General features: G+C 38.9%; 1 protein-coding gene across 1 annotated transcript in view; it reads left to right on the top strand.

Annotated features, from left to right (window-relative positions):
* The window catches only part of LOC107732688 (neurexin-2-like), a 351,796-nt gene extending 340,973 nt beyond the window's left edge, over positions 1–10,823 (top strand). Inside the window, exons 23-24 of the mRNA XM_016544101.1 lie at positions 2,540–2,618; positions 8,433–10,823. Of these exons, the coding sequence (XP_016399587.1) occupies positions 2,540–2,618; positions 8,433–8,734 (381 nt within the window). The 3' untranslated portion in view covers positions 8,735–10,823. The remainder of the gene's footprint in view (positions 1–2,539; positions 2,619–8,432) is intronic.
* The last annotated feature ends 5,204 nt before the right edge of the window (positions 10,824–16,027 follow it).

Raw genomic sequence — 16,027 nt, 5'->3', positions numbered from 1 at the left:
TGTGAGCGTGTGCCTCATACTACAGTAACACACAGTGAGTGTACACACACTTGTGCAAAGTCAAAAGATACAGTGTGTGAGAAAAAAGTTATTTTCTGTTTGATAAGAACTTGTTTTTTAATGAATCAGTATTAGTTACTGTGATAATCAACAGCAGAGACTGTAGGGCTGCGTTGATTTGCTGTTTTTGTTTGCAGGCTGCACATTTCGGCCCCAATTTTGTGATTATATCACAATGTAGGCATGTATCAGTATGTCTATGAAATAATAATAATAATAAATTATATTATTGCTATTATTAAATAAAATATTTAATATTTAAGAAATATGTTTAGGAAATATAATATATTTTATTTTACAACCATTTTTATTTTTATTACAAATTTCCTAATAAATTAGTCTAAATTTCCTTATTTTCAAATGTTAAAACATTTACAGCTGCACGGCTTGGGGAAAAATCTAAATTTATTTTTTTCTGGTAAAAATTGTTTATAATATGATTTTTCTTTTTAAATGTAGATTTTTTTTTTCTTGTTTTCGGACTGCACATAATTTTGTGATTATGTATCAATATGACTATAAAATAATAACTATGATGATGATGATGATGATGATTAATACAAAATAAAACTATAAAAATTGCTTTAATATTTTTATTTTAATATTTCTCTGTTAAATAATCAAGTATTTAAGAAAAATAATATAATAATTTTATTTTACATTATTACATTACTAATATTTTATTTTGACAGGAAACTGCAGGAACCCCAAAAGCTTCTCTTCTTCCCTCTGAAACACGCAGCATATATATTTATTTAATGAAATCACTGCCTTTGGGTTGTATAATTGCACTAAGCCATATCACAGTTTTGGTTTATTGTATCCAGTGGAGTCAGTCTCCAAAGCTTTGTAACAGTATGCACGTGTGGCTTAAATGAAGCTCGTGACGTGACAGGCCTACAGTCAGCACTGGGTTTGCTTACAGTCTCAAAATAACCCTCAGAAATGTCAAATGTACAGCAGTGACCCGCAGCCTTCTGAAATGTTCTCATGAGCCGTGTGACTGTGTACTTGATCCTCTAACTCATCCCGAGCTTCAGAGGAAACACATGCCAGCGTTTGCCTGCGGTTATTAGCTTTCCTCTTCCTGTACCGAGAGCGCATTCGAATCCAGGAAGAAGAGACATTTGATTATGGCAACAAAACATTCAAACCAGCGGCCCATTAATATCTGAAAAACAAAAGCCTTTTCCATGTCTGTGGCGTTAATGCATTCGCTGGGCAGAGGACGAATTAAACGGATCCGTACGACTGCAGTGTCATGTTGGGTTACAGAAACACGTGAAGCTGAAATGTGATTTCCATCCGCGGCGCTCCAAATGTTGTAGTCTCTAATAAATATCACTTTATGAAATAAATAAGTGAAGGAACACTCTAGGCTTCAGTACAATAGTCTGCAGTTTTTCAGAACTAATTAAAAGAAAACAGGATTGTGTTCTGCGGCCGGTTCAGAGAGAGCGAGCGTCAGATAAATCTGCTGAGAACGAGTTCCTCGTCCAGTTCACAGTGAAACGACTGATCAGTGAACTACTAATTCTGTTCAGACACTTATATATATATTTCTCATAATAATTGCATTTTGGAAGAGTTTTTATTCCTAGTTGTTTGAATAACAAGTGTGTGTTTTCCTCCGAGAGACTCATTTTCTCAATACGCTCAGATGCGGAAATGAATTTGGCATGTCGTGAGAAACAGATGAGAATGATTTCAGACGCTGTGTCTGGCAGCTTTGGCTCAGAGATGATGGTCTCAGTGTACTGTGTTATATAGCGCTTTATACAATACAGATTGTGTCAAAGCAGCTTTACAGAGTCAAACAGGAAAAACGTGTGCTGGTAATGCAAGAGGACGATATAAAACAGTCAGTTTATCAGTTAAAGTTGTTGATTCAGTGATGTCATCGTCCAGCTCAGTTCAGTCCTCCTCCAATAGTGTTTGTGCAATCAAGTCAACAATGTTGCCAGAAACTAAGCATCCCCAACTAAGCAAGCCAGAGGCGACAGCGGCAAGGAACCAAAACTCCATCGGTGACAGAATGGAGAAAAAACCTTGGGAGAAACCAGGCTCAGTCGGGGGCCAGTTCTCCTCTGGCCAGACCAAACCAGCATGATGTGGTTTAATTCCAGGCTGCAGCACAGGTCAGATTGAGCAGAGGACTCGTCTGGTTCTCGTGGTCTTGTGTCGATGGTTGACGAGGTCTTCACAGGGGATCTGTCTCAGGGGATTGTCTAGTTGACATGGTCTCCGCTGACATTCAGGGCTGTGTTCAGATATGACTGTATATATTTACACATGGACACCTAAATAAATGGACTGAAAACAGTGATTCTCAGCGCTTCAGTCAGAGTGTGTGTGAGGGATCATCATATGACAGCTGTCTGTGTGAATGTGGATGGTGTTTGATGTATTCTTAATGAACTGTATTGAAGAAGGACACTGTACTGACTCTCTGTATGTCTGTCTGTCTGTCTGTCTGCAGAATACTGACGATCTGTTAGTAGCGTCAGCAGAATGTCCGAGTGATGATGAAGATCTCGAGGAGTGTGAGCCTGGAAACGGTGAGTCAGTCTTACTGTCTATGTGTGTTTTTACGTGCTGTAAACACGCACACACTCACAAAATCCCATCCCATGTGCAGCTGTGATTGGACAAAATATGCCTCGATTCAAGTTGACGGTCACAGATTGAACCTAAATTAAGTTATTGATGAATGTATATTGTACCATCAAATATGTCTTTGATCATTTTCAGCTCTGATAGTAGAGTTCAATGTTTCTGTCTGATGAATGCATATAAATTAAGGAAACTAAGTGAGATGATTTACTTGAATTCCCATCATGCCGTTGTTAAACTCAAACTCCTTTCAATGTATATTCTGGCAACGAGTTGTACTATCTTGCGCAGTTTGCGTCTGAAGTAAGTGTGTGTAGTGTTAGGGACAGGGCTGGACTGGTAATCGGGCATACTGGGCATTTTCCCGGTGGGCCGGCAGAATGTTTTTTGTATTTTTTTGCCGAGGACCATCACGCAGGGAGGGACTCGCAGCGGAGGCAGGCATCTAACCTATCCTGATGTGTGTGCGAGTGTAGAATACGAAAACACTTTTTTAATAAAACGTCAAGTCTAGTCAAGTGTGTTCATAGAGGTTTCCATGAGCCAATGCGAATAAAGCTAGATTTAAATGAAAAAAGACACGATATTGTCGGACCTGATGTTTTATTCTTAGCCAAAACAAGATGTGATATGAGTGTAATACATACACTACCAGTCAACATTTTTTGAACAGTAAGAAAGATCCAAAGATCAGCATTATTAAATATCTTACTGTTCAAAAACTTTTGACTGGTAGTGTATATCATATATATATATATATATATATATATAGTGGTGGTGGGCCGCCTGGGCCAAAAAATGCCAGGGCCGATTTTTTTGTCCCAGTCCAGCCCTGGTTAGGGATGTTAGCTGATTGTGAATGGAGTGAATGGATCAGTTGTCTCTGTCTGTATTTGGGCTGATGTCTTCTGTCAGCTAATATTGATGAGGTTTAGCCATGTACTGGAGCAGTTATTGAGATAACGAGGTGGTTTTATCATCAGGTCAGTGTGTTTGTGGTCAGATCTCATGACACATCTGTCTGTCTGTATATCTATCTATCTATCTATCTATCCACACTAGCAACGTCGTAGTTGCCAGAATCCAGCTATCCACTGCCTAGCAACCATTTATAACACCTTAGCAACAGGCCAGCATGTGCCTAGCAACCACCAAGAATGCTTCAGTAACTGCTTAGCAACCACTCAGAACACCCTGGCAACCTCCAGGGCACACCATAGCAACCATCTGAGGCTGGGCAGCAGTTCATCTGTGTTTTTGAGAGCAAATATTTATGTTGCACACTGGAGCAGACAAAAGGACAAAGAGAGCAAACAAACTGTGTGACTCACCGTCAAATGCAAGACAACAAAGTGAAAGAAAACAAGAAAGATGAAGGTACAAATCAAAAACACAGAGAGATAAAGAGAGAGAGAGAGAGAGAGAGAGGGAGGCTCTGACTGGCATTGGAATGTTCCTCACGTTAGCTGGTATCGTAGGAGAGACGGACGAGCCACAGATGAGGCAGAGAGAGGGACGGATGGATGGATGGATGGATGGACGGATGGAAATCTCCGCATTGCGTTTCTGCTCCAGGGTCCCAGAGAAACGTCTCATGAATGTCCCTCACCTCAGCTGATCCCGATGGGCTAATTAATCTCTGCCCTCGTTAGATGCTCCTAATTACATTATTCACTGGACCCTGCCGACCATTCTCTAGTTTATAATGAGCTGAAACTGCAATCGCACAACAGTCTGACCATTACACAAAAACGCACAACAGTGTGACGTTACACACAACTGTCTGATCATTACACACAAACGCACAACAGTCTGACCGTTACACACAAACGCACAACAGTCTGACTTTACACAATCGCACAACAGTCTGACCATTACACACAAACGCACAACAGTCTGACCATTACATAAAAATGCACAACAGTGTGACGTTACACAATAGCACAACAGTCTGACGTTACACACAAATGCACAATAGTCTGACCATTACACACAAATGCACAACAGTCTGATCGTCACACGCAAAGTGCTCTAACTTAGTGATTGTTATCGGGATGTGAAGAGAACCAGCATAACAACTAGCAATATCTAAGAACAAGAGGCAGGTTTTGATTTATAGCTTTATAAGTTGGTTTCATTGGCTTTATAGAAACAATAAAGCAGCTCTGTGTCTTTTTGTATATAATCAAGATAATCTTAATTTATTAGTTGCAGAAGCAAGTCTAACAAAACAAACATGAATATTTCAGCACGCTGCATATGAAATGTGTGGTAAGGTTTGATGTGAAACGAGTACATTTGTAGAGGTTAATCTCAGTCTCTCTGAGCGTCTGGACTCCCAGTGTCTTCTGTCGTCAATTATTAAGCGTCGAGTCGGTCTCACCGCCGCCATCGCTCTAGTGTTCTGAAAAAATCAAAATCAAATTAGCTAAGAAAGAGACCACTACAATCTCATCCTTCCCCATGGCCCGAGCACCCGCGGCAATAAACAGTCAGATTTTCAGCTTTCATTACTGCGTGTGGATGTAAACAGGCTCCTGAATGTCCAAAATGAGCCACACCTTTACTGGACATAGCAGTTTCTTTCATTGAACTGATCGCAATGCTGCTCCAGAACTCGAGTAACATTTACACTGCAAAACATTTTCTTCCTCAGTATGTTTGTCTTGTTTTCCAGTACAAATATCTAAACATTCTCAAATCAAGATAGAATTACTTTAGAAGCAAAATGACGTTAGATAACAAGTCTTGTTTTCTGAAAAGAATATCAAAATTAAATGAGCTTACGCTTAAAACAAGAAAAAATGTCTGCCAATGGGGTCTGAAAAATCTACTTTTTTCCTTTGAATTTTGAATTTTTTTTTTCTTCTTTAAAGCATAAAATCACTTAATTTTGATACATTTTTTCAGAAATCGAGACTTACTATCTTAATTTTGCTTCTCAAGAAAATGTAACTTGATTTAAGGAAGTTTAGATTTTGTCTGGCTTAAATTGCGTCTCTCGTGATGGATTTGCAACAGACAGACGTAAGTGTCATTTGTTGCAGTTTAAAGAATAAAAGCAAAGGAGTGAACCATGAATAAAGCTGCAGTCATTACTCTAGTTACTGATGGTGCTCACGGTGGCACTTGCTCACTCCAGACAATCATCGTGAAACAAGTGCGCTGCGCTGAGGATGTGAGATATTACTTTGTACACATGAGTCATGATGCTATTCTGATGTTGGTCTTGTTGTCACCGCAACTGTCACAGGAGGCCAAGTTTGACCAATCACAGACTGGAACCATGATTTTTAATCTATAACGAGAGTTGTGACGAAAACACAGACTGACAGGCTGATGTGTTGTCTACACGTTCACAGATTGTTTCTGCGGATTGAAAGTTTGAGAAGGTTTGTCATACAGATCTCCTCACTTGTTTCCATCAGCTTCCTTCAAGTGCAATTTAGAGAAGATACTAGAGGATAATCATCAGGATTCAAGGTTCCTCTCAGAACGTTCGATTCTGCCCTCTCTGGGAACAGATTGCTCTGAATTTCCTTGCGTATCGTAAGATATTCCAACAAATTTAATAAAAGCAGGAAATATTGTTGTGCCCGGTGGCACATTAACACATCGGCTCGTATAATTCACAAACCAGCAGTGTCAGTTACTGAATTATCAGACTCCATTTGGCGCCCTTGACAGATCGTTCCTCTAAACGGCTGGTCGCCTCCGGCGGCTTTTTCTAGCAATGGATATAAAAGATTTGACAGCGGTGAACGGGCATTAAATTTATACCGATCTTCTTGGTGAACCTTTCCCCAGACTCTCAACCCGCAGACGCACGGCTCTACATTGGGGCTGTTGGGTGGGATGGACTCTGTGAAAGATGCCATTAACATACTGTTTCCTTTTCAGCTTCTAACAGACGTATGTGTGTTCTGAATGTTAATATCACCTTTTCTCCTGGTGGACTCTCTCAGTTTCTTTGAGCTTAATGACTCTGTTCATCAATATGCAAACAGGATACTCTTTTTGAAGGTTCTTCTGGTTAAGGGGAGGGCGCCATGTTGATGCCATGGTTTGAGGAGGTTTCCCAAAGCGCACAGATCACAGTCCTTCCCCCCCCTAAGCAATGTTTGTCACACTAATTTGCCTCATCATGTGAATAACAATGATGTGCATTATGTGTTTAAACAGAACAATCTCTTCTGCACCCCATTTTCTTAGATTCATGCTCCATCTCAGGTGTTGATGCCACAGATGAAACTGTTTCACAATTCTGAGCTTAATCCTAATGAATACTTTACATCTTGTATAATTTTAACTTTTGACATTCTTTGACAAGCCAGTTCCGGAGAAAAACAGGCTTTTGTTATTCATGGTATGAGATTTCAAGGGACAGACTTATGGATAATTATCTTGAAAGATTTGGTCTGTGTTTTGGGGGGGAAAGTCTTATGGGACAGTAATTTGAAAATATCACCTTCGGTACCCCGGGGTGAGAGTGGGAAGTTTTGCATATAGATCCTCATCATTAGCGAGCTATCACCATGCCAACGGGGAGCGGGGATTATGAGCTTTATGAGCTCTGGGAAAACGTTCACTGAATGATGAATTCAAAACACTTTACCTACTTTGAAACATGGGCTGAAATTTGTTTATCACTATCCCAGAACAATCTTACACAGCTTTCTTTTTGTAATTTTTTTTTCATGCAAAAATCATGCGGCCAATTTGTTAATGTAAGTGACCTGTACTACGTGGTTTGCTCTCTTCTTAAACATGCAGTCAGTGAGTGGAGGTTAGCACAGCTAGCATTAGCACAGACGTAGAACTGTTTTTGTAGGATTGATCTGAATGTACATTCTAGCTTATGCACTGGATAGTTGGTTAGCACATACTTAACTTTAAATGTTTCTCTGTATTATTCTAACCCTGTAGTGTATACGACTAATTCTTTAGCATTAGCCTAGCTGTTTATAGTCTGATTTTAAATAGATGCTAACAAAACTAACTTTAGAACTAACCTCATTAAGTCTTAGTGCTAACCATTCTAATGATGGCTCTTCTCTCTCTCTTGTGCACTCGTTTGCTCAGGTTCCAACTAACACCGTGTTGCTTCTCTCTTTCATCCTAGGAGGTGAACTAGTGTTGCCAATTATAACTGTGGATTCCCTTGACCCACCGTCAATTGTGACACTTTACCCCGTTATTCCCCCGCCCCCGACCTATCGCCCCTTCCTCACCTTGCTCGAGACCACCAAAGAGTCTCTCCCCTTGCCCGGCCGGCCCCCCTGTCCGCTGGACCAGGAGGACTGTGAAGAGCCCATAGAGGTCTCGGCCTACGGCTCGGGCGAGATGACGGAGTCCGACGATGAGGATTACTATAAAAACTCCCCCCTTGTCACTGACCGGACTGTACTCCCCCCTCCCCCCGCAGCTGGGAACCCCCGAGGCGACCGGCCCTTCGCCCGTTTGCCCAACTCCCATCGGCCGCCACTCCCATTCACCCCCACAGCCCCCCGCCCGGCCCTTCCCCCGTTTGCCCAACCCCCATCGGCCGCCACTCCCATTCACCCCCACAGCCCCCCCAGTGCCCCGACTCAAACCTGGCATCAAAAGTGGCCCCAACATCCCTGCGGGTAAAATGAACACCCGTGACCAGGTGCTGCTGCCACCCGTACAGCCGTCGGGCGACCCTGAACACGGCGGGCGGCATCGACACATCCCAGGTATTACATATCCTCCCAATTTCCCTCATGTGCCCACTACAGACCCCTCGTCACCAGACCGAGGGCCTCCAGGAGCAGTGGAGGTGATCCGAGAGTCCAGTAGCACGACGGGCATGGTGGTGGGCATCGTAGCCGCGGCCGCTCTCTGCATCCTCATCCTGCTCTACGCCATGTACAAGTACCGCAACCGCGACGAAGGCTCCTACCAGGTGGACCAGAGCCGCAATTACATTAGCAATTCAGCCACGCAAAGCAACGGCACCCTAGTGAAGGAGAAGCAGCCCGGCGCAACCAAGACGGGCACAAAGAACAAGAAGAACAAAGACAAGGAGTATTATGTCTGAGCTCGGCCTCCGGAGGGACCGATGCGGAAGCGAGGGGGAGAAGGAGAGAGATAGGATGAGGAATGGAAAGGGAGGTCCAGGTATTTGTTGGCAGTTTACCGGTCACATTTAGAGTTCTGACATCAGTCTTCTTTAATTTCCTGTCTTGTCTAGCTGTTGGCCTCATTTCTAGCAAGACCTAAAAAGTTCAAAAGCGTCTAGGGTTTGGAAACAGCCCCTCCCTCATTTCCATTTTTGATAGCTAATCCCTATTACAAAAATAAACTCTCCAAACCTTTTGTATTGAAGAAAAGTGGATTTTTCCTCACATGTAATTTGACGCTCTAGTTTGTTCTTTGTAAATACTATGTGAGTCCTCAATATTCAGATCATCTCCTAACCTGATGTCGAAACCCCCGTGTACGCCAGGCTGCTTGTGCGATCCATTGTTGCTCCATCAGAGCATTGGATGCGGTTGAGAATCGTTTGGGAATGAGAGCAGTTCAGTTGGAACGGCTTGGCATAGGTGACATTTCAGGAACAGATGGTGCCGAAAACGTTTAGCAGTCACACTCCTCCGTAATACTGCCAAACCAGCTCTGTGTCAAATCCGTCTCCCTCTCTTTCTAAGTGCTTCACATTTCCATCCTCCGCTCCCATCATCCCTCTCTTTCTCTCTTTCCCCACACCCTTTCTTGGCTTGGTCTCTTTTTCTCCTTGTCCTTGGTGCTCAGGAGCAAATGCAACGTGATTCTGTTGTGTTTCCAGCATGTGGTATTCAAATTGAAAAGAGACAAAAACTGTTTCTATGGAGTCAAATAAATATATAGCTATATCTCAAACCGTTACAACTAGCAAAACATCTGTGGATGATCCCTTCAGCCGCCAGAACTCCCGGAGGCCCACGGTAACCCCACGTTCCAGCAAATATTCGTCATGTGTTTTTGGGGTTCCACTGGGCTCTGTCCTGGACCCGCTGAGGATCTTGGTTTCTGCTCCACATTCAAGAACCTGAAACCCCCAACAGCAAATAGATAATATTCATATACAGATATTTGAAAAGACAAAGGGACACAAGCGTCTGGAAGTCAAGACCAACATCACGTCAACAAACCATATCAGTGGAAACAGCAGAGCAGGATGCTAGGATGTCTTTTGTTTTGTTTTCTATGTATGTGTGCGTGCTTTCTTTTATATTTTGTCACGTCAAAGGGAAAAGACAATAATGTTCCAGTTAATGTACATTCCACGTAGGGAACGTGAACTCTCCTGCGTCTTTGACCACGTTCTCTCGGGAGGAAAGTAGGGATAAACTCATTTAATGGAACTCACAAGCGCATTTAATGGAACGGACTCTCTTGAAAGAAAGACGAAATGGCCTGTTACTTGGAAGATGTACATCTTGAACTCTAGTATTCTAATTTTCTCAACTCTATTAAAAGAACTAAACTCTGCATTGAAAAGAAAATGTTTAAAACAGTTTGTGAAATGTCTAAATATTTGAATCTCACCCCAGTGCTAAAAGAGATGTTTTTCCTAATTATCATCCCTAAGAAAAAGAAAGAAAGTGCAATGAAATGCAAAGATCTGTGAATCGTATTCCAAAAAGCAGATGCTCTTTTGAATATTAAAGAGCAAAATGTGATTTGGTTTACAAGAGAACATTTCCTTTACCAGGCGGGAGAGTATCTCCTTGTATCCATAAGACTTTGGTCATTGACTCCATCCTCCGTTTAAATCATGTTGCTCACTTTACCCAGCGTGTGGAGGGCTGTTCATTCTCCATACTCGCTCAACGAGGACCAGACTTCATCATCATTTGATTTCACTCTTCCATCTCTGTGTGTTTGCGTGAGCGTTTGTGCGCTTGTTTGTCTGTGTGAATGTGTTTCCATTCTTTCCGTTCCTGTTCAGGTTTGTCGGTTGCGTTTCTCCTCAGCTCCCTTGTTCTTTCTAAATGTTATTGTAGAGTGTTCCAGTGAGATGAATCTGCATACGTGTATATTAACAGAAGGGAATACAATTGGTTATATACTTCTTACACCTCGTGTCGTGTGCTTATTTCAGATTCACACTTTTCTTCCAGAATAATCTTCCTCACTTCAGCTCAACACAAACACTTTGAGAGTGTAAACTGGAGTGTATTTATGGTACAGTGTAACTCTGGACTTGTAAAAACACGTTTATGTGAGTGCCGGTAAGTCTTTGATTCTCATAATGCTACATGGTTTCTTATTCAACATTTAAAATAAAGCTGAAAACATTGTAATGATCAGAAAATGAAACCTTTGTTATCTTGAATTGGAGTCCTGATATGATTCCAATATCAGAATAAGACTGACGTTAATACATAGTAATAATAAAAAAAAAAGTACAGTAAAATTGCCAGATATAAATATGGTTAATTTATATTTTATTATAATGTATTATTCCTTATAATTGTTATTGGTATATCAATTCATTAATTACAGATGCCAATTAATATTAGTTTTATTTCCTATCACTGATCATTAATCACTATCCTACGGTCCACAGTGAATCGTCGGAGGGGCGTCATCCTGTCCTGCCTGGTTCTCATTGTTGGTCAGCATTCAAACTCAGAATCACCTCTCTGGCCACTGAATCGCATGCTAAGACTGTCAGTTCAGACAGTCACAAACAGTTCAACTTTTACAGCGTGATTTATATTGTATGGAAGCCCTGAACAGCAATGTGGAGAAAAAAAAAAGTCAAGGTGGAAGAAAATCGTCTTGGATCCTTCCTGAGCCCAAGTCTTACGAATTTGTTTTCTCTCTCTCTGAATGCTTTTTCTCTCTCTAAAAAGATTTTTCTCATTCCAGTTTTTTTTTCGGCAAAAATCATTTTCTCTCTCTCAAAAAAAAATTTTCTCTCTTCAATTTTTTTCCTCAATAGGCAACACAAAAGATGTAAACAAATGAAAGTCCTGAACCGAAACATGAAAAAAGATTTTGAGAAAAAAATGATTTTGGAGCAAGACGAACGTTTTTGGTTTTGGGGGAGAAAAAATTTCAGACCAAAAGAAAAAAAAAACTTAGGACTATGGTTCGGGAAGGACCTGAGGTGACACTGGTGTTATTTTTTATGTTCTGCACCTTGACTTCTTTTTTCACATTGTGGTTCAGGGCTTCCACAGTATTGTGTTTGTTTTGTGCTTCGTCTAGCTGTTGTTGAACGTGTCGTGCCATAAAACATTTTTCTCTCCAATTTTTTTCTCTTTAAAACATTTTCTCTCGCTCTCTCTGGATTATTTTGTCTTCAAAAAAACCTTTTCTCTCTGTATCACTCTCTCTAAATTTTATTTTCTTTCACATAAAACATTTTTCTCTCTCCAATTTTTTTTCTTTCTAGCATTTTCTTTCTGATTTTTTTCTCTTCAAAAACTTTCTCTCTCAGATTTTTTCTCTTCAAAAAAAAAAAAAAGTGAAATTGAAACTGAAATTGTATCTTTCAAAAACTTTTTTTCTCTTTCCATTTTTTTCTCTGCCAAACATTTTTCTGTCTCTCCAATTGTTTTTTTCTTTCAGAATGTTTTTCTGTCCCAAAGACATTTCTTTTACTCCGATTTTTTTTCTTCATTCAAATTTTTATTTTTCCTCTACCAAAACAATTTTTCCTCTCTCTCCATAAAACATGGCCAAGTAATGATGGGCAAAGAGTCTAGTGTCTGGTGCGTTTAGTTACAGTGACAGTGAATGATATATGTAACCTGAGTTTGTCTTCATTTTTATTTGCCAAACATTCTCCTAAATGTAACATTCAGATCATCAAAGAAAGTAGTGTAAGCAGTTGCTTAATGATTGCGGCACCTGGTGTCTGAGGTTGGTACTGCATGCGAGAAAATTAGGAGACAAAAAAATGTTGAGCAAGAAAAAAGTTTTTTGGTAGAGATAAAAATTGGAGAAAGAAAAAAGTTTTTTAGAGACAAAAATTTGGTAGGTTTCGGAGTAGGTGTGGGGTGGGGTTAGGATTAGGTGTAGCGACTTCAATAAGGGGGTAATAATTTGGTCGAAATTGGGCGCGTAACACTGGCATCTACAGCTACTAAAATACAATGAAATATGTGTTGCATGCAAACAAAATAAATTGTCAGCCATAAATTCAGGCATGTGTTTTCACCTGCTGTTAAATATGAATGATAAATAACCAATGCAAAAAAAAACAAAAAAAACAACAACAATCATTTCAGGACAAACGATGTGAGGATTGAAGATGTGAAAGATGGGAAGCGTTGAAAAGTGCAGATGTGTTTCAGAACAAACACACATAACTCTCCTCCAGTTTCCATAGAAACAGGCTTCTGTCCTTTGTGTGTGTGTTTGGGGTTTAACTGGTTCTCCAGTGATTTCTGCAAACAGACAGAAAAATAAAACGGACAGCTGAAACTGAAGATGAAAACAAGAATAATTGCCAGTGTTTGCCTTCTGACCGATGATTTATTCAATAATCGGGAGATTTAAGACCATTTATTTAATAAATATCACAATCCATAACGCTTGTAGTCCTGGAAACCACAGTTTGTCCCTGATATTTCCAGGTTTTCATGAACACTGTCTACTAGCAAACACATCTTCAGCAAAGAATGCTTTACAACAATAACAGCCTTACTGACACACACACGAAAATCACACAGAAACACACTCTCCATTCACTCAAACAGCTCATCTACAGAATACAAAATAAACTGTTTTGTGTTCAATAAGAAATAATTATGGCACAGAAATAGTAATTTACTTTTGTGCATGTGGCAGACCGTTTTATCCAAAATGATTAAAGGGGTCATATGATGCTGCTAAAAAATAACATTATGTTGTGTATTTGGTGTAATGAAATGTGTTTATGTGGTTTAAGGTAATGACTCTTAACTTTTATAAAGAATATCTCTTTGGATTTGAGACTTTAGTCTTTGCAACTTTACAGATCTTCTTTATGTACCAAGAGCTTGTAACACTCCAAAGAGAAAGGAAAACTTGAAATCGCATAATATGACCCCTTTAAATATGGAGCTGCGCGATAATAAAATTCACGTTTTCTTATGTATCCAACTATACTAAATATGCAACTTTAAATATGGAGCTGCGCGATAATAAAATTCAAGTTTTTTTATATATCCAACTATACTATATATTTAACTTTAAATATGGAGCTGCACGATAATAAAATTCACGTTTTCTTATATATCCAACTATACTATATATTCAACTTTAAATAGAGAGCTGCGCGATAATAAAGTTTACGTTTTCATATATATCCAGCTATACTATATATTTAACTTTAAATATGGAGCTGAGCGATAATAAAGTTTACGCTTTCTTATATATCCAACTATACTATATATTCAACTTTAAATATGGAGCTGCGCGATAATAAATTTCACGTTTTCTTATATATCCAACTATATTATATATTCAACTTTAAATATGGAGCTGCGTGATAATAAAGTTTGCGTTTTCTTATATATCCAACTATACTATATATTCAAATTTAAATAGAGTGCTGCACGATAATAAAGTTTACGGTTTCTTATATATCCAACTATACTATATATTCAACTTTAAATTCAACTTTAAATATGGAGCTGCACGATAATAAAATTCACGTTTTTATATATATCCAACTATACTATATATTCAACTTAAATATGGAGCTGCGCGATAAAATTCACGCTTTCTTATATATCCAACTATACTATATATTCAACTTTAAATATGGAGCTGCACGATAAAATTCACGCTTTCTTATATATCCAACTATACTATATATTCAACTTTAAATATGGAGCTGCGCGATAATAAAGTTAACATTTTCTTATATATCCAACTGTACTTTATATTTAACTTTAAATATGGAGCTGCGCGCTAATAAAATTTACGTTTTCTTATATATCCAACTTTAAATATGGAGCTGCGCGATAATAAAATTCACGTTTTCTTATATATCCAACTATACTTTATATTCAACTTTAAATATGGAGCTGCGCGATAATAAATTTATGTTTTATTATATATAGAACTATACTATATATTCAACTTTAAATATGGAGCTGCGCAATAACAAAGTTTACGTTTTATTATATATCCAACTATACTATATATTCAACTTTAAATATGGAGCTGCGCGATAATAAAGTTCACGTTTTCTTGTATATCCAACTACATTATATATTCAACATTAAATATGGAGCTGTGCGATAATAAAATTCACGTTTTCTTATATATCCAGCTATACTATATATTCAACTTTAAATATGGAGCTGCGTGATAATAAAATTCACACTTTCTTATATGTCCAACTATACTATATATTCAACTTTAAATAGAGCTGCACAATAATAAAGTTTACGTTTTCTTATATATCCAACTATACTATATATTCAACTTTAAATATGGAGCTGCGCGATAATAAAATTTACGGTTTCTTATATATCCATCTATACTATATATTCAACTTTAAATATGGAGCTGCGCGATAAAATTCACGCTTTCTTATATGTCCAACTATACTATTTATTCAACTTTAAATATGGAGCTGCACGATAATAAAGTTCACATTTTTTTATATATCCAGCTATACTATATATTCAACTTTAAATATGGAGCTGCGTGATAATAAAATTCACACTTTCTTATATGTCCAACTATACTATATATTCAAATTTAAATAGAGCTGCACAATAATAAAGTTTGTTTTCTTATATATCCAACTATACTATATATTCAACATTAAATATGGAGCTGCGCAATAATAATATTAACGTTTTCTTATATATGTACCTATACTATATATTCAACTTTAAATATGGAGCTGCACGATAATAAAATTCACATTTTCTTATATATCCAACTATACTACATATTCAACTTTAAATAGAGAACTGCGCGATAATAAAACTTACGTTTTCTTATATATCCAACTATACTATATATTTAACTTAAATAATAGAGCTGTGCGCTAATAAAGTTTACGTTTTCTTATATATTCAACTATACTATATATTTAGCGACGTGACATGTGGCCAAGTATGGTTACCCATACTAGGAATTAGTGCTCTGCATTTAACCCATCCTAAGTGCACACACACACAGCAGTGAACACACACACACACACCGTGAACACACACCCGGAGCAGTGGGCAGCCATTTATGCTGCGGGGCCCGGGGAGCAGTTGGGGGTTCGGTGCCTTGCTCAAGGGCGCCTCAATCGTGGTATTGAAGGTGGGAGAGAGCGCTGTACATTCGCTCCCCCCACCTACAATCCCTGCCGGTACGAGACTCGAACCCGCAACCTTTGGGTTAC

Source organism: Sinocyclocheilus rhinocerous, unplaced genomic scaffold (genome assembly GCF_001515625.1).
Source record: "Sinocyclocheilus rhinocerous isolate Xijiao unplaced genomic scaffold, SAMN03320098_v1.1 scaffold1480, whole genome shotgun sequence".
Taxonomy (NCBI): Eukaryota; Metazoa; Chordata; class Actinopteri; order Cypriniformes; family Cyprinidae; genus Sinocyclocheilus; species Sinocyclocheilus rhinocerous.
The sequence above is the reverse complement of the archived record's forward strand: the minus strand, read 5'-3'. Positions and strand labels throughout refer to the sequence as shown.